This window comes from Cydia pomonella, chromosome 22 (genome assembly GCF_033807575.1).
Source record: "Cydia pomonella isolate Wapato2018A chromosome 22, ilCydPomo1, whole genome shotgun sequence".
NCBI lineage: Eukaryota > Metazoa > Arthropoda > Insecta > Lepidoptera > Tortricidae > Cydia > Cydia pomonella.
In genome coordinates, this window is record NC_084724.1 from 8,622,004 (window position 1) to 8,645,814 (window position 23,811).

The 23,811-nt window shown below is 36.2% G+C and overlaps 1 protein-coding gene across 5 annotated transcripts in view; it reads right to left on the bottom strand.

The window, feature by feature from the left end:
* Positions 1-23,811, bottom strand: part of LOC133530113 (A disintegrin and metalloproteinase with thrombospondin motifs like) — a 229,442-nt gene that overhangs the window by 102,525 nt on the left and 103,106 nt on the right. For all 5 annotated transcript variants that reach the window (XM_061867953.1, XM_061867949.1, XM_061867952.1 and 2 more), the window contains exon 2: positions 23,668-23,761. In XM_061867953.1, the coding sequence (XP_061723937.1) occupies positions 23,668-23,754 (87 nt within the window). In that variant the 5' untranslated portion in view covers positions 23,755-23,761. The remainder of the gene's footprint in view (positions 1-23,667; positions 23,762-23,811) is intronic.

Genomic DNA, 23,811 nt, shown 5'->3' on the forward strand with positions numbered 1-23,811 from the left:
CAGTTTTGAATTTGGTACAATCTTTTATAATCATAATCATAGTCATAATGCTGCAAACGTCAGCACTTAATCTACCAGTTAAGCTTATTTGAAGATTGTGAAACTCCAACGATGACTTTATTCGTCAGATAAGTGGCAAGTAGCTTATTCAGGACTTTACTTGGACATTGTGAAACAGGCCCTAAGTATTTCATTTTGTTCTTTCAAAAAGACATTGGGACCTAGGAGGATAGGTCAACTAGGACTTCCATATACTTTTGGTCCCCAAGGTTTCAAACTTTTAAGTATTGTTGACCAAATTTTCATTAAATTAAGTTTCGAATTATAATTTTTAAGTTTCAACATGATGAGGTGAAGGAGATGGGGGCTTGAAAAAAGGGAAGAAAAAAAAATTTCGATACATCTAAAGGTTGACTGGTAGAGTATGCCTTATTGCATTAAGTTTGCCTTTAGTACAATGTGTTTTCTTATTGTGCAATAAAGGTAAAATAAAATAAATAAAGACTGCTACCTTTAAATAGTTGATAGCACAGTCAAGTGTAAAAATATGGGTCCCCGCAACTGACACAAAAATATGTCCCATGTCCCATAGCTCTCAATTCATCGACATAAGAGCTATGGGACATATTTTTAAGCAATTTGTTTGCACCCATATCTTTGGCTATAAAACATTTCCGCAGTAAAGTTGGAGCACGCATATTATATGCGTTAATGCCTTATCTACGAGTATTTACATAATTTACATACACAAATGAACAGACTGGTCGTAATGGAATGACGTAGCTAATCTGGTACCACTTATTTTTCGTAGCCATGTCAGCCCGCGTTGGGATCCATGCAAAACAAACACAAAAATTTGTATACACAGTGCGTCATTTAAATTTTAATACTTTCTTAAGAGCACATTAAAATACCTGATTCCATCAAGGCCCTAAGCCTTTCCTTGTTTTATCTGAGTGGCAAACCCGAAGGGTTAATGCTCGCTTCTTTGTGGTCAAGCTTGATTTCAATTGAAGGTTTGTGAAACTTGCCTCGCGGGAGTTGGATTTTAGTTTTAAAGAATACTTAATTTTAAAATTTCGCTCTAGACAAGTGCATAGCGGCCTACTTTGCAGTTTATTACGCAAGAAAGAAAAATAGGTATATAAAAACTTTAAATATTCGAAGAAAACTTGCTTAGAATAAGTACACAGATATAATACCTAACAAACACGTATATAAAGATACAACCTTGCTATCCATCATAGAACCTGCAGAATACCAGTAGCCGATAGCGAATTTTCTCTCATTCGTTGCCAGCGCAAGTGAACAGCCGATGACACAAATTTTCAATGCCACAATCATAATCTCTATTCCAAGGGCGTAGGCACGTAAACATTAAGTGAGTCTTACAGAGAATTTGAACTTGTGTTGCTGGTTGTATTTCCTGTGAAACCTCACGGGCAACTTTCGATATGCGCTTATATAGAACGTGAGGGGGCAATTCTTGGTCATTAATTGCTACGTCTGTTGTTCTAGGCATTATGTGGTTTGACGGGAATTGAGTCATAGTGGCATTGAGATTGGCAGTGACTTGGAATAGGCAGGTAAAGGTTTTTTTGATATCGACAATCAGAATCAATCGAGTGAGAATACTTATAAACTCTTTATTTTTTAAGAAATTGTACTTACGCTATATTTTATTTGAGATTATGTTGTTTTAATTAAGCATAATATTGTCAGCCCAATTATATACTAAGGAGCAATTATTCTATTTAAAAGCGTTAACGATATCATGGCCACTTGCCCAATTAATCTATCTTTAGCTTGATTGACGATGAATAGCAAACCTTTGACAGATCACTTAAAAATCAATTTATCATAAAGGGACACATTCTTAATGCCAATAAAATAACAAATCACACTATTTACGATCCAAGATGGAACGAAGATGGTATAAGTATTTAGGAAATATGCATCAGCTATGGTTCTTTGATAGGCGAATATGTTTTAACTCCCAGAGGGTGCTGATTCGAGTGATAGGTATAATGGGTATAGAGCCTTCAACGCGAATAGAGCAGAATCAAAATATTCCACGAAATTTCCAAAGTTACCCGGTTACGGCCCAAAGATTCTAAAATTAATTTAAAATCAAATTTAACAAGTATTTTCACGTCGCTATAACGAAACTCAATCCTTGGAATTTACACATATCTATTAACTAGTGGCTCTGGGAGCAGTAGATCACGCTAATCTCCATGACTCCGCCATTTAAAAAAAATCCAGAAACTGAATCGACAATAAAATAAAACTGAACCTGCTTGTAAAATTTCACAAAAATCAAACAAGAAATGCAATCTGAAGTATGTAAGTTTAAAGTAAGGCAGCAAATTTTTCCACCATCATATGGGTCTAGGGGACCCTAGCGACATCTACCGTAAGAACGTTACACTTCTTAGACGGCTTACGACTTTTATATACGTGTTTGCTGCCTAGGGATGAGGTCTTGGTGGCTTAGATGGCAGAGCGCTGGAGTATCGATCCAGAGGCCGTGAGTTCAAGTCTCACCCAAAACAGTATTTTTTCCACTTTTAAATTTATTCTAAGCTTAATAGCATCGTTCGCAGACGTTTCTGCTTGTTAAAAATTAATTCTGAAGTATGTAGTTGAGAAACGGAGACCTTTTTCCATTCGACCAGTAACAACCTCTTGTTAGCTCTTGCGAGTACAAGAGTACGAAAAGCAAAACCCTAGACAATGCATCTATTGTCTCTTTATACATATTATCTCAACGTTCTTGAAATACCTCACGAATGCTAAACCAATTTTAGCGCCGATACCCGAACCACGTATTGCTAAACTCACAATTGATAAACCTTATTTCAAAGCTCTAAGGTCCACGATGGTTAATAGTTTCTGTTACCGCGTTACGCAAAACCCGCGAACCTTCGAAGTGATCTTGGTACGGATAAACCATTCTGAGTCACGTGGTGACAGCCTTTGAGTTGCCGACGTCGTGTTTGAAATGCAGTATTGGGTGACTAATGTAAGTACAGGGGGCCTACCGCGAAAACCGAAATTCGCAAATTGCGGGGATCTCTCTCTTTTACTCTCACTAAGAGTGAAAGAAAAAATTGCCCGCAATTGACGAACTTCGATTTTCGCGGTTATAGCCCTGTTGTAGTAAGTCCGCTGCCAGTGTTGGCCGAACGTTAATCAGAATTAACCAACAACCATTACAAATTGAACCGTAAACTGTAACCGTCCGTTACGGTTTACGGTTCAATTTGTAATGGTTAATGATCAATTCTAATTAACGTTCGGTCAACAATGTTCTCTGCTATATTTGCGTTGCAACGCGTACTCGTTAGGGTTACCTACCGATATCAATGTTTCTAACATAACTATGTAATACTTGGCAGTATTATAAGAAGCACAATGATTCATGTCATATTGGTTTTATTTATTAATCGTATAGCGATATAGTCAAATGGGCAAAATTAGTACTAGTATTGATTTTGTAATGTAATAACCCTAGTCCTATATTAAAAAAAAAATAAAAAAAAGACATACTTATTGAGATTCTATAAAAATACAAGGCTCCAAAGTCTAAATTTGTTTTTGTTTTTTTACTTTCAAAATGTAAAAAGAGTACGGTACCATTCGATTCCTTACATTTTATTGAAAAATAAATTGTATGACAACTATACACATAAACGCAATATGTCAGTATAATTAATAATTTAAAAAATGGATCACGAATTAAAATGTGTGAGCGTACACAGGGATATTCCTGTAACAAATGTAAGCCACAAAGACTAAATTCCATCGAATTTAAATTGTCGTGAGACATACTAACATTCTACGGATTACACTTACGTATTTTTAGTCACTCGCGTGACTGCGCTCCATATTCATCATAGGAAACTATAGGGTAATAATCCCAAAAATATTAAACGATGTACACTCCGCACGCGGGCCCTATATATCGAATATGTAGTAAAACTGAGCCATTAGTATTTTAAGTTGAAGAGCATTAGATTTAAGGTAAAAGTCTTAATTTTAACTGACTTTGTAAATTTATATGTAGCTGTAACTAAATCTGCCTGTTAGTATTCATATAATTATACCTTCATCTACTTACTTACATACATACGAGTACGAACAAACATCTCTTGGCGATAATCGGGTATTCGACTTATCGATTACAATATCTCAGATCTACAACCTAAATCTGCCAAAGAGCACGTGACCTCTCTCCTTTCCCTCGACCTTCAACGTCAGCAGGAAGTGCGGTCCAGGGTTCGAGGCCGAACCTGAACCATTAATCACACAATGCAATGGACTAATTAATTCTGAGACGTCTATCTAGGGTAACTTTGACCTTTGGGTTTAAACCGTAAGGACCAACCTTAATCCTCAGACTAAACAACTTTCGGGATCAAATATAGGTTATTTTAATTTCTATCCAGCGGGCTAAACACGGTCGCATTTTATCGCTTGTCACCATGCCTGTCACGTTCTAACAAGCAAGTAAGTGCGTAAGTGACAGGTAATAAAAAAGCAACCATGCTGCCACCGCAGAGGTCAGAATTGAAATACTTTGAAAATACTTACTTACTTAGCTGGCACGATGACCCAAAATGAGTCTTGGCCTCCAACACAAGAGCACGCTACTTTTTCGGTCCATAACGAACTCACGCCAGCTTTCGCTGATATTGAGTACTTTGAAAATTATGGTCAGAATATAGAAAAGATTCAGAGCCAATTTTTGAATTTTAACTGTGAAAAAGACGGATAAGATTTATTCCATTGATAACATGATTCATGTCATCATCATGGAACCATGTTCTAAACAGGTATCGGTTTCTCGTCGATCAGTTATTCATCTATTATTAATAGCTTCAATTTCCTATCCATTGATAGGTTTGAGAGATTCTGCACAGGTTTAAAGGTCGAAAACATTAGATCGATTTGTCGGACACAATGCCTGTCGTTTCATAATATAATTCTCACCTAGATGAAAAGATCTAATCTTTATATGTATAGGGCCTTTGGTATTATTAAAACGGATATCACTATTAAAATTATTTTTGTACAGGTTACTCAGGATTATGAAGTCGAAAAGCGAGACCGCACTGTTTGCCAGTCAAACACAATCAGAAAGGACAAGCTTCATATACTCCTGCTCTAGAGCTATACGTGGCCATACCAAGATAACTTGGCAGCGATTTTGACAGCCCAGACAACGCAAGTGTTATTTTAAACTTGAAATGAAATTATGACGTTTACTTAAACTTGCACAGGCTGGGCTGTCAAAATTGCTGCCAACATAGCTTGGTCTGACTCTACTGATCTTTTGTAAGTCGCGTATGTGTACAGACGCAAAAGCCTGTAGACGGTCTTAACTGATAGGCGGTCTTAACCGTATTGACGTAGATAAGCTTCTAGTAACAATTATATTACCGGATTGATGATGAAAACGGATACTTTTACCAAAATTTTAACTTTATTCGTTTGTTGCAATCATAATATAACAACCAATTAACAATAAATATTCCAAGACGTCTTCACTATAACTTATCCGTACTCAAACTGGCCGCTTGTCACTGCTTACCCACGTTTTTATGACAATTCAAAATTGCGGGAACCAGTGACAAGTTAGAGCCAATTGATACTCTTTTATAAGCTTTTCATACATAAAAGTAAGAATAGTCAAAATATAATCTAATTATAAATAATAATCGATGATGCAAGCCCGATGTGATATAATAATTAACTGATTATTAAACTAAACTATTATTTATTTACTTTTCTAACTGAATTCGTTTTAAATGCGGAAAAATAATAATTATCAATCTAGTGACCTACTTACTCTTATACGACCTCGTCAACAATTATGCCCAAACTACTCAACCTTACTTAATAGAGGTGTTAATTAGTTCAAAATTAATATGTAAATGACTGGCAACCGGTTAAGCGCAAGTTAATGGAATTCGGATCATGTAACTTATTATCTAATTTACCGACTAGCCGATTCTGTTTCACTTTTTGATATGGTTCTCCTCTTATTTGATACGATATTGAGTTGTATCATCAACTAACACAACTCAATATCGTATCAAACACAACCACAACAAATTGAACCGTAAATTGTAACGGACGGTTACAGTTTAGGGTTCAATTTGTAATGGTTGATGGTCAATTCTAATTAACGTGCGGCCAACACTTTCTTACTTGTATTGGCGCGGGCGAGACGCACGATAACTAAATATTATTTAAATATCATTTGTCAGCGTACGTTCGAATTGGCTAGTCAAGGTCGTGTCAAAATAAGACGAAAACCATATCAAATTGGTAGAACAGAATGGGCCTCTGGTGTTAAACTGTTCGACTTGTTGACATTGTAACCTTAATCTGATCCTGAGCACGTGCTATTTGCGTGTTTAATTTAAACTAACGTTTATACGTGCAATTTCAATATGACATCATTTTCAATAAAAGGTTGGTTTATGACGCTTTTAACCCTTTTAGTTAACTTGATAAGTTCATTGCAACAATTTATTTCGCACGCCACGACTACGAATAAGCGCAAGTGAGCCAATGCCAATGATCTATTACCATCAAGAACTGATCGACTTTTGGCTAAAAACTACTGTTTTTACCACTGACAAACATAGATTTTTGCATAATAAAATTCAGCATCGAACAGTTCTTTCAGGTCCCATTACTATTTACACTTTGTACAGTCGACGTCATATACATTTGTGTATTTAAGGCAACTAAATAAGATATCAAATTTTCACGTCTAATTTCAAATCTGTCTCTTTGGTGACATTTATTACTCGTATTGAAAATAGGTACAAAATGGTTTCGCCAGTTTGTATAAAATTAAAGCTTATAACTTATAATAATTCACGAATACTAATTTATTGCCCTACCGTTGACAACTCAAATGCAATAAAATTTCGATACAAAAGCGTTCTAAGAACATAATTTTATAACTTCATTAAAAATATTTTTAATTTCGCGTAGGCACACGGACATTGTGGTTAGTTAGACGTCATATGTGTATTTTTTCCCGGAAATATGAATGTCAGAAGCGATGTCACAGATTGACAACTCGATGACAGTCCAAAATAGTTATTTTAATTCCTATAACTCCTATAGGTACAGTCAGCTGCAGAGAGTGGTGACCCCCCTGCCAATCAGTCTGTACGGAGGGGGGGGGGGGGGGGGTCACCTCTCTCTGCAGCTGACTGTATAGCAGGTATTTACATTTCGAATGGCCGATGACATCACTATCTCACCTACTTTTAGTTGTAGGTGATTGATACCATTCATCAGAATTTCGCTACGCGACTTAGCATATTTATTACATCCATCAATTTTATTCCACGAACTAAATAAGGAAAAAAACAGATTATTGTCATAAATAATATACACGTGTATACTTTAATGACCTTTCACTTACCGTTTCGGAGTCCTGTTTAAATTTATTATCTCGCAATAAAACGGCGTTAAATTATTACAATGTGTTATCTGTCACAGATTAATCTGTGGTCAATATTAAATTATTCACGCAGTCGAGAAAGATGCAGCATGCCAATTGATAACGTGGTTTTGTATGTGTGAGTTAAATCTGTTTTTTTTTTTGATTATATGCGTGCTTGTTTGTTAATATTATAAACCGTTTATTTCATAAAAAAACACGAGATGCAGTCTTTATACTCGTATAGGTACGCTAAAAATCAATACTGCACGTACCCAACAATACTGCTAGAACCTTTGCCTCCGTTACCTAGTCTATACGTCACCAAATGTGTGTTCTTAAAGCTTATTTGGCTTGGCACCAACTTCAAACACATCAGCATGTTTCCTGTAGGTGGTTTTTGTGGAAGTAAATAGACGTATTATCGGGACTTAATCACGTATTAAGTTTTAAATTTACCTCAGACGTTTCGAGGAATTTAAAACTTTATACGCGATTAAGTCCCGTTTGTATTAGTTAATAATACGTAAAAATCGTGAAAGTTTAAATTTGTGTATATGTATTATGTTTAATTGTTTTTATATAATATGGGTAAGCCAACTAAACGCACTGCTCCAATGAGACAGCGAGATTTCGGTTCGGAGTAATAGGTATATCATCGATTTTTCATAAACTGCTCGATTTATTTTGATAAAATTTAGGTGGGACCACCTGGGAAGTATTCATCTTTTGAAACAAAAAAGAATTTTCCAAATCGGTTCTGGCGTCTTCGAGTTATCGGGAAACATACACAAAAAAGATTCCGACGAATTGAGAACCTCCCCCTTTTTGAAGTCGGTTAATAAATGACCTACTGTATTCCGTTGTCCGCTAAGCGATGGGGTGAGTGAACCATTTCACGGCGTTCAGTTTAATATTCGTCTCGCGCTCACTTACTGCCTAATTCCATACACTTAGGCGGAATAACATTACAATAATTTCGTACGAGCCTCGTGGATATATTGTAATAGCTGGGTCAATATTACTGACATTTCATTTTACTCGTAGTACCTAAATACAGGTTGTCCAGCGGCAATTTCCGGTTTCAAAATTTGATAAAAAAAACATGTAAACTATCCAATAAGACTATTTATATTTATGAAAAGAAGATGAATGTGGATTACATTTTTTGAAAATCACAATTTCTAAATATCGACTTTTTCTTGGTTGGAATAAAGTTATAGAAAAGTAAATGAAAAATGAAAAAGTTGGTTTATTTATAGAAGGCAGTCAGGATAATGGGTGGCACAATAATGTTGACGAGCTGGCATTGTGGTCAAAATAGGAATGTAGACGATCTGGGACTGTGGTCAAAATAGTAAAGTGGACTTGTAAGAAAGGTGACGATTTAGATACTATATGCTGACGACATGGCATTGTGGTCGATTTAAAAAGGTGACATGAATGTAGTGAACTAATTTTACCTACTACAAATATTTGTTAATATGGGTCATTTTTAAGATTTCTTTTTGTATTTATTAACAATCGTCAAGTTTAATGTTATTGATCGAAGAGTTACCTACCCGTTTTGACTCGGGCAAACTGCTTTCGTATATCCGAATGTTCTCTACAGGTCGCAATTCTCAACAGATTCATGTGAAATTGTGAGCAGGTTAAGTAGTTAAATACATATAGTTAGAGCTCAACGAGGGGGGTGGGGTTAGGGTCGGCAACGCGCATGTAACTCCGCTGGAGTTGCAGGTGTACATAGGCTACGGAGACTGCTTACCATCAGGCAGGCCGTATGCTTGTTTGCCACCGACGTAGTATTAAAAAAATATTTTTTCGTCGTTTAGATTTTTGGGAAATGTTCAAAATATTGGAAATTGGCACTTAAGACCATTGGGTGTACGTTGTGATAATGACCCAAAGAAGTATTTTTTGGGTTTTTATTTTTTTAAGTCACTTGTTTATTAAGCACTTATCGCGCTAACCGACTAACCAATTCACCTGTAAAGCCAGCCAAGTGGGTGATACCAAAACGGAAGGCGTGAAAGGTGTATAATTTTAAAATCACTCGGTTCTTTCGCAACAGTATGCTTGTGACACTTTTATCATTTTGCAATTTATTTCATTACAAAAGTGTCAGTGTTCCAGTGAAATAACAAAAATATAATAAGGTATATTTTGGTAACTTTGAAAACGAAATAATTGCGATTACTTTATTTATTAATATACTGTTATTAAGAAAAATAATGGAACAGTCACGTCTGAAAACATCGACACAATCGAAGTGCCAAAAATATGTATACACGACCTTATGGCCTATATATTAGGGTAGTGTCTACATATTTTTGGCACTTTGTCCGTATCTATATTTCCAGACGTGACCGTACCGAAGGCAAGTGGTTGGTAAATAAGGCAATACTGAAATAAAGATTAAATATATCCCTTGTGTACAAATATGTGGTAGGTAAATATATTGAATTCGACACATTTAGGTATTACGTCTACGAATGGCGGGTGTCATACAAATCCGCTGACAAGACAAGGCACCAACGTAGGTAATAAAAAATATTTTATCTCTAAAATTATGTTCTAAATATATTTTAATTTAAGATAACCCGTTAAAATAAGGTAGAAAATTGTATACATATTTTTGGCCATCCATATTAAAATTACCAGTCACAGCGGCGCGTATTAAACTCAATATATTACACAAGATGATGTCATGGGACTTTTGTGAATTCACCATGACAATTTTACGGTGAAACTTGCGAAGATTTTGTCACGTGGATGACAATTTATGAGAGTTTACTCCTCCAAAGTTAAGTTAGTATAACTCCATGTAAAATAAATAATTTAAATAAAGTCTAAGAAAAACACGTGCCTCGAAAAATCAAGAAAACATTATGTTCGAATAGATGGCGATATATATACCTTTGGCCTATACTCGAATAGATGGCGACACCGTTTCATATTTGACACATATCAGTGAAAGAACATTGGTCAAATAGCCATATGTCATTCTAACAGTCTTAATCCTGTGTCGAAAAATGGCAGTAAATTTAGTTGACTACAAAATTTACTTAGACAATACGCTTCTATGCTAAATTATTTTTGCTTGGTGGTAATATTTATAACTACAAAGTAGAGTAGATTACCTAAGCTACTATTTTCCATTTAAAATAGATCTGTGTCACTTTTATAACATTGCCTAGTACCGGTTGGGAATAAAGTGCATTGGGGTAAATTCGAATGCGAGATAAATTTGAAAATAGCAAATATCTACTTAACTACCCTATCCTTTCTACTGTACAACAGTAAGAAGATACCTAAGTAAGCATTGCAATAGCCGAAGTGTTGCTATAGTAGATTGTTAACCAAGGGATAAAAGGCACTCATTTCTGTTGAGGTAGTTTGGCGCTCGAACGCAGTGAGAGCGCCACTAGTCCGAAGCTGATATGATGAGTGTCAGTCAAGTATTAAAGACTACTTTTCATTCCGAATACGAGGAAAGTAAAATACATGTGTTTAAAAAAAACATGATTAAGTATTAACTTTATAGTATTTCTTGGGGACACATTCAATAAAAAATCATTCAAAAACCGCTGATGGCTTAGCGGTAAGAGCGTGCGACTTGCAATCCGGAGGTCGCGGGTTCAAACCCGGGCTCGTACCAATGAGTTTTTCGGAACTTATGTACGAAATATCATTTGATATTTACCAGTCGCTTTTCGGTGAAGGAAAAAATCGTGAGGAAACCGGACTAATCCCAACCAGGCCTAGTTTACCCTCTGGGTTGGAAGGTCAGATGGCAGTCGCTTTCGTAAAAACTAGTGCCTACGCCAAATCTTGGGATTAGTTGTCAAGCGGACCCCAGGCTCCCATGAGCCGTGGCAATATGCCGAGACAACGCGAGGAAGAAGACATTCAATAAAAAAATAGGTAAAAGTATCGCTATTTATGTATTGGTAACTTAAATATCAGAATAGAAATTATATCATTCCCCTCATCCCATTCCATCCCATTTAATTCCATTTACCTAATTTTAATATCGTATCGCAAACAATGAAAAAAAAAATCGTACTTGGAAAGTAAAATGCTCTAGACCAGAAACGTATTACTTGCTGCACACGTAATAGAACAACAAAAACCCGCTTTCAGACTATGAAATTCAGAGCATGATCAATGAAAAAGTATGATTGGTTTTATACATACTTATTTGCCATTGCCAAAACTAACCCGCTTCGAAATTACCCCATCGCACCTTACGAACTTTAAAATTCTTCGTAAACCAATGCAAATTTTATAATTTGTTTTCAGTTGGTAATATGACACATGGCATATGGTACATGAATTTTAGTACTAATTATACAGATACCCGATATTAGTAGACCATTTTAACATATGTTTACTAATCTAAGCAGACATACGTTAACTGTTATCTTGTAACGGTTATGACATAAGCAATTAAGCGTATTACGTTACTGATATCCATGGCATTTAAACGTAGACTTTAAAGACGGTATCCATAATTAGATATATCTTTGGCACTATTAAGGAAAATAAAATGTAGACATGTAGCCTTAGCCTATTCAGTGTTAGCCAAACGTTAATTAGAATTGGAAATTTTAGAGATTGGAAAGAAATATTTATTTTATTCTGTTTTTAGTATTAGTTGTTATAGCGGCAACAGAAATACATAAGCTGTAGAAATTTCAACTGGCTAACTATCACGGTTCATGAGATACAGTCTGGTGACAGACGGACGGACGGATGGACAGCGGTGTCTCAGTAATAGGGTCCCGTTTGACCCTTTGGGTACAGTACCCTAAAAACGAAACAACAGAAAACTTCAATATAGCTACTAAACCTGCTTACAAGATTTCACGAGATTCTGTTGAGAATTGACCTGTAGAGGAGAACATCTGGACATACGAAAGCAAATTGCCCGATTTAAGACGTACACCTTTGCAGACGCTTCGGTCAGTACTATGTGAATCAATTACTAGGTACCTGACCATGCCATATGGGCCAATGTAATGACCTTTATACTAGTAATAATAGATCACGAAATGGCGCTTAGGAAAGATTAATGATAATTATTGATCATCTTAATACATCTCTAATTTCCTACACATCCGTTCTTTAACGAGCCAGTTTTATAAATATAACGTTATTTTATCGTAACGTTACGAAAATCTAATTTATCCCTCTAGAGCGGAAAGTACGCAAGAGGGCGTGTGAAAATTGCTAGTGGAGGATATTGGCGCAGTAATCCGGGGGCCGATTCTGATATAACAATTTGATTCGGGTTTCATATTGTTTTGACGCGACCCTGAAAATCGGCTTTGGTTTCAGTGAACCCAAATATCATAATGCCATAGTATTTATATGTCCTAAATTTCAAAAAACTTAGTCCCAGAATGCCTTAATATCAAATTATTATTTTTTTTAAATGGCCAACGACTTTTATTCATATCGTCCAAGTCTCAAAATACCTAAATGTCAAAAAGAATCTTTCGTCAAATGCCGAATTTCCGACGGACTTCTTTTTTTTAAATTATAAGTTCAGCTATATCTAAAATCCATTTTTAGAACCTTCATCGTATTAACAATATTATTTTAACAATCCTCCGGAACTAAAGATGATATAAAGATAATGATGATGGTGTTATTGGATTAAATAGCACTCACTAAAGCAGGTAATTTGAGATTTAGGTGTTATGAAACCAGGCCGATTTGAACTTTAGGCATTTTAAGAATGTGGTTTTTTGAGAAAATAAGTTAGGCATTCTGAGATTCAGGCATTTTAATACTATTTCGTTTTGAGATATAGAAATTTTGGTATATGGGTAAAATGAAATTAAGGTGCAATGAAACCAAAGCTAAAATCGCTCACGCTAATCGGCTCGCGTGTCAAAAACTCGTCTCATTAGGCATTTTGTTCGGATATACAGGCCCATTCAAACGTGCACCTGCTGACAGCAAACCAATATTTGAATAATATTGGAATCATATCAGTTAGCTGACATTCACGTGAGTAGAGCAGAGGGCCTACCGCGAACCACGTTCGATGTGTTGCCTCCCTGTTACACTTACTTACGAATTTACAAGTGCGACAAAGAGGCAACACGTCGAACGTGGTTCGCGGTAGGCCCTCAGGAATTTGAGCAGATATCTAAGAAGTGAGTGGCAGCAAGCGCTGGTTGCCTAGCGCTAATGGTAAGAGCGTGCGACTTTCAATCCGAAGGTCGTTCAAACCCCGGCTCGTACCTCGTATGAGTTTTTCGGAAGGTATGTACGAAATATTATTTGATATTTACCATTCGCTTTTCGGTGAAGGAAAACATCGCGAGGAAACCGGACAAATTCCGATAAGGGTAAACTAGGCACCCTCTGGGTTGGAAGGGCAGATGGCAGTTGCTTTCATAAAAACTACGCCAATTCTTGGGATTAGTTGTCAAGCGGACCTCAGGCTCTCATGAGCCGTGGCAAAAATGCCGGGATAGAGGAAGAAAAAGAATGCGAAAAAAATGCGAGGAAGAAAAAGATGCTGTCAATCACGTGAGCGTCTCTCTCGTACTACAGGAAGTACAAACAATAACAACAACATGTATTCTTGTAGTATACAAGTATACAAGCATAGTCCTCCTCATCGATTTCGATGACGGCGACCCCTGTAAGTTATGGATTTTGCCCGTTATGGGCTCTAATGAGGCTGGCCAGGGCGAACTTGGTCTTAAAGACCTTTTTACAGGCGTCATAAATTATGAGTTGCCCAGATGTATTTTTATGTCAGATACACGTTCAAATTTTATTTTATTTTATTTTATTTTATTTATTAGGAGAACAAACAGAGTAAAATGTACATAAGGTTCTATTAAAACTAACTTACACGTAAAACATGCATTTTCCTCCACGACAGTCCTCACCGAGATACACAGTCCAGTTCAGTTTACTTATTCTAATTATGATATGAATATCTATTTTCTATTGGCACAAAATATTGCATGTTAGTAAACAAAAACAAACAAATTATAGCATCTTATGTGTACAGGCTATATTTACATTGCTATATATAATTAATAATAATGGCTATATATAATTGGCCTGTTGTTCGTACGCGTGAGATGTAATGCGAGCTGTGTCAAAATCGTATCATAACAAGGACAAAATAATGACAAGATGACAATTTAGAATCAGCCTCTATGATTTCTCGTCTATCAATAAAGTTAATTGGCTTATGCCGGCAGTTTTATTTGCAGTCTAGATTACTTTTACTTACTTGCCTACTTTTTGTCTCTGATTGACTAGACATTATTTTTTATATCTTTTTATGTCGTTTAATTGAATGAAATGTAACGATTAAATATACACATCAGAATCATCAGGTCATAGCAATTGAGTGACGTTACTTAGAAGATAAAATTCATTTAATTTTTTACGATATGAATAACGAATAATTCTTACAACCGTAATCGATTAGTTTTGTTTATGCATACCCGAAATTATCCTAAAGCACCTTATAATGTGAAGCAAAATCATATTCTTATAAGTTAATATAATAAGGGCGTATTTACATGTGGTGACACCGGTGACCCAACATTACGTAACCACAAAGCGTCTCAAACGCGATCGGCCAATACTTAGAGATTTATTTAGACTACTGCAGTTCTATAAAATGTATTAGACTCATAGATTGGAAAGAGGACTATCATATATCTAAAAAGCCCCAGAAATCGCCGTAACATCTATTGTAACCCAAATCACAATCATAATCATATTAAAGGCGTAATGACACGCGGTGACATAGGTGACCCAAGATTATAGTTAATAAATAAATTATTACACAAATTATGTAAGTCCCACAGTAAGGTCATTAGGGCTTGTGTTGTGGGTACTTAGACAACGATATATAAAATACTTAAATACATAGAAAACACCCATGACTCAGGAAATATCTGTGCTCATCACACAAATAAATGCTCTTACCAGGATTTCAACCCGGGACCAGCGGTTTCATAGACAGGGTCACTCCCCACTAGGCCAGACAGTTCGCCAAAAAGATTAGGTAGGTATGTAACTTAGGTAAAGATTAGGTAGAGCTAATATTTTTTAACTATTGCGATTCTATATATTATATATAGACTCATGGCCAATTATTCTGAAAGAGACCCTTATAATATAACAAAACACTTATCACTAAAAAAAGCATAATCCTATTAAGGGCGTATTCACACGCGGTGACATCGGTGACCCAACATTATGTAACCGAACCGGGCCGAATGAGGTCAATGGTGACCAAACGATTTACACGCATGATTTCTGATTCGTCATAATCGGTAAGGTGACACCCGCTGGGACTTTAAATATCTATGGAGCAGTGGGCATTTTGTATCATTTTTCATTTTCTTTTTACTTAATTATTTTATAAATGTTGAAAAAATCAGAGCACATACAACATTAAATACCAAATGTTTTTTTTTTAATTATTATTATGTCTTTCCCATCACGGAATAATGGTGTTCCGAACCTTTGGGAGGCATGCGTGGAACCGAAGCCAAGACGAGAGGACCTTTAACTTTAATGGAATGTAAGGGGTACACCGAGCGGATGCTTCCTTGTCCGTGTCATGGGACGCACGCAGACGCAGCACCCGCCAGGGTGTAAGGACTTTTTGAGAGTTGGTGGAATCTAAAATGAACTGGGCTATTGGGTGAAAGCGATGGACTAAATACTGGGCTATGGGACAAAAAACCGGATGCTTGTTACAAAACGGTATAGTTATTACAGATTTTTTGCATAATTTATAAATCTTTAAGTAATTATAATATGTACTTAATGTTGAATTGATATTTGCAATTATAACACTTTTGAATGATTCACGGTTAGTTTCACTACCCGTATTTCCGAGAACAAGATGCATGTCACTGCGTGGAAATATCGGGAGCTCAATAAAAACAATATAAAAGGTAATCACGGTTTATATCTCGGTCGATTTAAGTGTATTTGCAATTATATTTTATAATTAGTTAATGATTCATTTTTATTGCTTGTATGTAAATTCCATGCTGACGTGTAAAAGTGCCCTTCTAGCCTATTTGCTAAACAAAATGTTTGTTTTTTTTTTTGTTTTTTTTGAGTTAAGTAAAATCTTATAAAATATGCATTTTTCTGGTAGTTATAAGCCTTTTCATTGCTGGGCTAGTGTGTCACCTGTCCCTGGACAACGGGACATCAAAATATAGGTAGTTGATTCACCCAATAATATTTGTCCCTTAATTAGAATTGTGTGGCCCCTCTGACTATGTGATCTGATCAGTATCAATCAAGTTTAGTTTTTCTTGGAAACATCTATTAATATTTTAATGAGACTGACAATAACATCGACCTGTGTAAACAGGCTTTTGAACTTGGCCTGTTTCAATGTCAAATTTGTATTAATTTTACGCTCTTAATAGCACAAATAATATTATCTATATTAAATATTACGTCGATTAAATTTGCAAATTAGATTACATCTAGACCTATATATACAGAAAATAACGAATCAATAGGAGCAAATATTCGCAACCATACACTACAAATTATTCCAAAGTGATCCTGAATTCTATTTATGAAACCCCAACGGTGTTTATTTATTACTTGTATCCTCTATGCTCCTTGCGTCGTATTCCTCAATATTGAGGATCGTGATCTCCCTTCTGTATCACTTTCTCTCTTATGCTCTTTCTCCATCTGTTTCTGTCTCTGGCGGTGTGGAGAGCCATGTGAACTGTAGAGTCAAGTGCGGTGCGGATCTGGCTGACCAGATCTGTTGGTCTGAACCAACGTATTGGACTGAGTCCTCGTCCATGTCTTTGCCCACCTAATTTGCTGGCTTTGTATTATTTGTGTTTGTGTATTTATGTGTATTTATTTTTGTATAAGTGTTAGTCTATAGCATCTTAGCTACCAAGTGGAAGAACCAATTTGATTGTCTTTTTTATTTATTACTAGCTTTTATTTACTTTCACCTGACCGTTGTCTGTTTGTGATCAAATTTAACTTGTAATCAAATCTTGCAAGTTAAATTTGATCCACTTCCCGGTTTCCGATTGAGCTGAAAATTTGCATACATATGTAAGTCGGGTGACAATGCATCGAGTTGATCTGATGATGGAGACAAGAGGTGGACATAGGAACTCTGTGATAAAATAACGCAACCTAATTGTGTTTGGGGTTTTTAGAATTTGCTCGATGAGTATTAGTTGCCTGTGGAAAGAAAAGTACAGTCAGCGATAAAAGCTTGTACCAAAAATGAAATTTTTGACAAAAACTTATTAATTGCATCTTTGTCTGCTCATCTCAACTTACTAGATAGGTAACGTTGTTTTACTTTCATCAGGGTTTTTGTTGCTTATCATCATCATCATCATCATCATGTTGCTTATATTGAATTGGGCCCTATTACCAGTCAATAAAAATATATAATAAAATCCCAGATTCTATTAAAATTGTTGAAAGCTATAATATATTTCGAAATAAACTCAAATCGTGGTTAATTAGTAAATCATTCTATTCATATCAAGAATTTATGACATCTGATAACGAATAAGTATTAATTTCAATTTTTATAATTTCAATTTTTATTTTTCTTTTATTTTATGTTTTATCTTTTTACCTTTGTCTCAATGTAATGGAATGATTTAATGAATTGACATTATTATTATTTAGATAATTACACGCTAGTTATTATTAGAAATTAGTATTAGTAAGACTCGCGATATTTTAAATTAGATATTAGGCAATAGGTAGTAATATGTTTTGTAAGGTAATTTTAAGTATTTAGTTGATAAGTTTAACTTGCTATACCCTACTCAGGGTCCATGTTGTGAAAATTTAATTCAACATAACATCTGTATGTACCATGGAATGCAATTAATAAATGAAATGAAATGAAATGAATGAACACTACAATATAAGCATAACGTGGGATTCTAATAACACGTTCTGTCAAAACAGTTCTATATTGTAAATGCCTCGTAAAATATGACATTGTCGAAACGTTTAATACAGGAAATGGAACTTATCATTCAGGTTTATGTGGTTTCGCCACGAAACAGGCTTGGAGCATGGATTTAGAAATTGGGTCTATGCGAGAGCGAAATATGCACAATCTTTAACTTACAAAAAAACAATATCAACACACAGTTTTTTATTGTTATGAAAGAGGTGTAATATACATATATATGGTGCAGAATGTGGAATGAGTTGCCTCCTGAGGTATATCCTTTGCGCTACGACATGGGATTCTTCAAGAAGCGGGTATTTAGGATTCTCAAGGGTCAGTAACGCTTAAGTGACACCTGTGATGTTGCTTGTGTCCATGGGCGACGATGACCGCTTCCCATCTGGCGGATCGTCTGCTCGTTTGCTGAATATCGCATAAAAAATATATTTGAAGAGTTCCCTCGATTATTCTGGGATCTCATCATCAGATTCCGACAACATGAAAATGCGACCAACTCCGAAATATTATTCCTTAAAACAAAAACAAACGGAAACAAGACGCTGACAAATTATTTTTACCTAAAAACATTTTTTTTTTTATTCTATAAGTTGTTTAGGTCCTTACATTTTTTGCCCGCAGCGAAACACGAAAGTACACAAAATGCATGCTAAATGTCAAACTAATCTTAACATATAGTGCGTAGGTGGAATTGAATCGTATGAATGCGTGAGCTTAAATGATTCTTGACAGTAGCTGTCTCATCGTGTTATCGGTTTGTATAATTTGTGTGCATTAAATTTGTCGACATTGTCAAAGATGGCAAATTACATTTCTTTTTATAAAGATATCGGTTTCCTTGTTAACAAGTTTCAAAGTTTAAAAACATCTAAGAAATAATCGTTCCTCGAATTGACAGTAGATGTCACTGCGCGGCACGGTCACGGTCATCAATGTGTCTGCTACCACCAGTTTGACACTGCACTGAGATATCCGCTAGCTTATACGTAACTTACTTTCTATGCGCCTCGCTCGTACTCGCATATTAGTACGTTAGCGAATATTAATGTTGACATTGCTAAGGCAGTCGTGATTAAGCTACTTATACCGTCATTCTGGTTTTCAATTGTCGACGTTGAACAATTCAGTTACCACAAAACATTTTTTCTGTGGAAATTACAAAAGTTAACGATTTGGAAACTTAGTTCTAAGACTTTTATCATATAAATTTTAAGCAGTAGAAGGTTTTCGTGCGTATAAGGATAAAGTAAGAAAATAAATTGTAAAAGACCGGTTATTTTGATGACGTCCACAGAAAACTCATAACTATAAAAAATATACATTTGGCACCGTATAGCGCTAGCTCGACTTCCAAACTGGGATGCACGTTTTTTTAGACTTTACCTACAATCAATAAAGCCAGGGATAGACTAGGCAACTAATGTCCCTCGTGTCGCCAGCGACGTCGGGTGATGTAGCGCGACGTTACCTGACTTCACTCGATAAGTCTGTCGACATCGTATGTAAGGCGCGTAATGTCGCCCGACATGTCGAGCGAAGTCTGGCAACGTCGCGCCACATCACCTGACGTCACTGGCGACATAGTCCCTAGTCTATCCGTAGTTTAACTCTTAATTGAGGTAGAATCGGGCGCAACCCTACTGTACCAGTTGTGCTTGTGACACTAGGTACCGGTTTGTTATGAAACGTTCGGGCGTGGCGGTTGGCGAAATTCTACGGTATCAACAACATAGGTTGCCGGCCGCCATACAAAATATCCATTTTCTAGAGGGTCAAACCTTGAAAGGATAAGTTCGCCTTTGTACTGCAAATTCCGTACCATAATTGTGTATTCTAAACTAATATTTTATCAAGCAAATACGTTTATTGCTTGCGATACTACAAATTTTATATTAAAGGAAAAGGTCGCAGGTTCAAGTCCTGCCGGAAGAATTTCACAATTTCTTATGTTTCCTTTAATATAAAATGTATGTATTCTGTTCAATAGAGTTAATACATAAAAACATAAAAAAATAAAGTTCTACCAATGGTGTTAAAACGTCTTTATATTAACCTAAAGGATTTTTACGTCAAACTTCAATGCTCATCTATAATTCAAATTCCATAAACAGTCTAATCAACTATTTGTGTCCGATCGTAAAAGGAAATGGAAGATTTTAGGCAGGAAAATTACCGGGTATAAAAGTTCCATTAAAGCAAAACACTACGCTGTTCGAAAATCTTTCCATAAAGCTCTGATATATATATTGTGAGTGTGCGTCAGTAGTCTTTCAACAGCATCACGTTTGTTTGTGATCGGTTGTATGCATGAATATAAGATCTCTGGATACGACATGGGGATCAGGGGAAATGACCGAACGGGATAGTCTTATGGAACTTTCAGTAAGAGTAGCAGAGAGCGCTATTATTGTTTGTCCTTGTCACAGTTTCGCTTTTCCTTTCTGTGATTCGATTTCTAAAGAGTCTTAACGGCCATGTCAAAACGGTAGACGTATTGTTGTTGCCGGTGCCTGGGTAACAATGAAGCCGACTAAATTACGTAGGATGTTTTTGGTATGTTGCCAGGAATGTTAAAACGTGTTTTTAATTTAGTTGCATTGCGTATGTTCTGTCCCTCACGGGCGCACGCATTTCATCTCTAGATTATTGTATCTCTCCGTTTGTATGGCAACCTGTATAAAACGGTCACTCAACGCGACAACTCATAAATCCATCGTCAATTACATTTCCTTTATTTCGGCATCCATAAAGAGTTCAAGGTTTAAATTGAATTTTTATCTGTGGTATTTTTCTATGACGCAATTCGCGAAATAACAAATATCTCTACAAAACCACGAACTAAATCTCCTCGACAGTATTTTATTTAAGTAATACATTCCGCCGATGTGTCTTTTTAGTCATAGTTTTTTTTTTTGGTGTGATTTCTATTATAAAACTCCGTCGATATTTACGATGGTGTAGGTTAAAAGAAGTCATTTTTATCATGTTGTAGGTTATTTTTCATCAGATTTTGATAAGAGGCAAGACAATAAGTACGAAATCCCAATTTTGGATAAAAAAAAAATGTAATTTCACGTTAAGTTACAATGACATAGGTACGTTTTTGTTACTCAGAGGATGATTTTGTACACAGCACATATACAATAAAATTGTGCTTATATTGTACATAATGGCAGTGAATTTATATGGCGGGTATCGCCACCAAATCGAATCGAATTTTAGCGAAAAATACTGCAGCAAAATAAAAATCTTACACCTTTAAACGAAACATTCTTGTATATATGTATATGTATATATTTCGGGTATCTCGGAAACGGCTCTAACGATTTCGATGAAATTTGCTACATGGGGGTTTTCGGGGGCGAAAATTGATCTAGCTAGGCTAGGTCTTATCTCTGGGAAAACGCGCATTTTTGAGTTTTTATATGTTTTCTAAGCAAAAGCTCTGTCTCCCAGATATGAGCCGTTCAGAAAACCTGAACCTATTTGACAATAACAGAAAAAAAAATTATTTATATAGGTACTTGCAGTACGGTTAACCCTATCGGACCGTTAGCAGAAGCATACACTTGACGAATGTCCCAAATGAACCATAATACCACTCATTAATAAACCGAAACCATAAAAACTATTGCCGTCCGCCATCTGTTCAAAATTTATACCGACTAGTGACTAGCTATAAAACGAACAAAATCTCCATAAATTTCAAGTTGAACTCATCAATTATTACAGAACAAAGTTACCTTAGCCACAGAGTAATCTTACTAGACACGTCATCATATGGCAGCATGGTATATTACTGGCCAGTGACAGTAGTTGTGAACGGCAAATGTATATTTGTTTTCTAGTCTGTGGTTTACAGTCATAGATAATAGATGGAAAATCTTCGTGAATGGGAAAATCAGCGTGAGAATTTATCCAATAATAAGGAGATATAAAAAGTATGTTGCGAGGGTATGTGTAGAAGAATGTAAAAAACTATGCCTATGAATATTAAATAGTAGTTTATGTGACTGCTCCATAATGAAAAGCATTAAAATACGAGTGTGGGTTTATGAAACGAGCTAAAAGCGAGACGCTGCAAGCTGAGGTCGACCGACTCAATTCGAGGCTACTACTTAGTCAGCAATTATCTAAAATCGCATGCCATTTGTTGCAACGTGTGTAGAAGCCTTAAGACTCATCACTAGTCATCAACCGACTTCCCGCCTTTTCAACTCACAAACTGCCTACCATTAGAATTAGCATAAATCACAGAAACGCAAGGAATTTTCGTATGTTGTCGACGTCCATTTGCAAATTTGCAAAACATCTCAGCGCCTGCAAGAGCGTAGTGAAAGCAATGCGGTAATGCATTATGTATACGATAGCCCGCGGACTTCCGAAAAAAAAACGCTGAAAACGCGGCAATAGAACTTTAAAACGCACTATCTACTTAAAATCCAATATCTATTTAACACCTTAACACTTTTGTTTTAAGACACAAAATTGGATAACGCTATGCGATATAACGATTGCAAAGTTATCATCGATTATCACTAGCATTGTTCGAATAGTTCCGTTTGCAACGGCTAATGTGAGGTCATTTGTCAAAATGACAAGACGATTCCCGCGCATTTTTTTCTGAAGTTTTAAACCATGGATCATTTTTCGCTGTGTAACACGGAACCAATCAAAAGAAGCGGCCAAGGAGCTCACAAATATCTGAACACGCGTCTATTGTCAAGGCGTTAAAATGCGTGTGCAGATATTTTTGAGCACCACGGCCGCTCCGATAAATCTTATGGCGACTGTATGTCATCACATAACAATGAGAGGAAAGAAACATAGCTTACCTTAGTATAAAGTTAGGACGCTAAACACGAATAATTCCGTACATCCCGCTATTTCCAATCCAATATATCTCTGTCCCCGTTCGCACAATGGCATTGACCGCCGGTATAATAGGCAATAGGCGGGACAGCAATATGCCTAATTATGTGTGTGCGATAGAGAAAGGAACAGGCAGGTTAATGTACAAAATTCCTCATGCTTAGCGTCTAAAAGGGGCCCACTGATTAACAGTCCGCCGGACGCTATCGGCCTGTCAGTTGTTCGGTACTGTCCACTTTTTGTTCTGACAGGCCGATACCGTCCGGCGGACTGTTAATCAGTGGGCCCCTTTATTTTCGTTCGACGACAGGAGGGAGAGATAGCTTACCTTAGTGTTGAGCGATTGTGTGGAGAGGAAGGAGCAGAGAAGCACGAAGGTCGACAACCAGTACGGCGAGCTGCGCGTCGGCTCCATGTTGGAACTGTAACAAAAATATTGTTAGGTACTTTTTTGTTAGCAAACTTTCTTTCT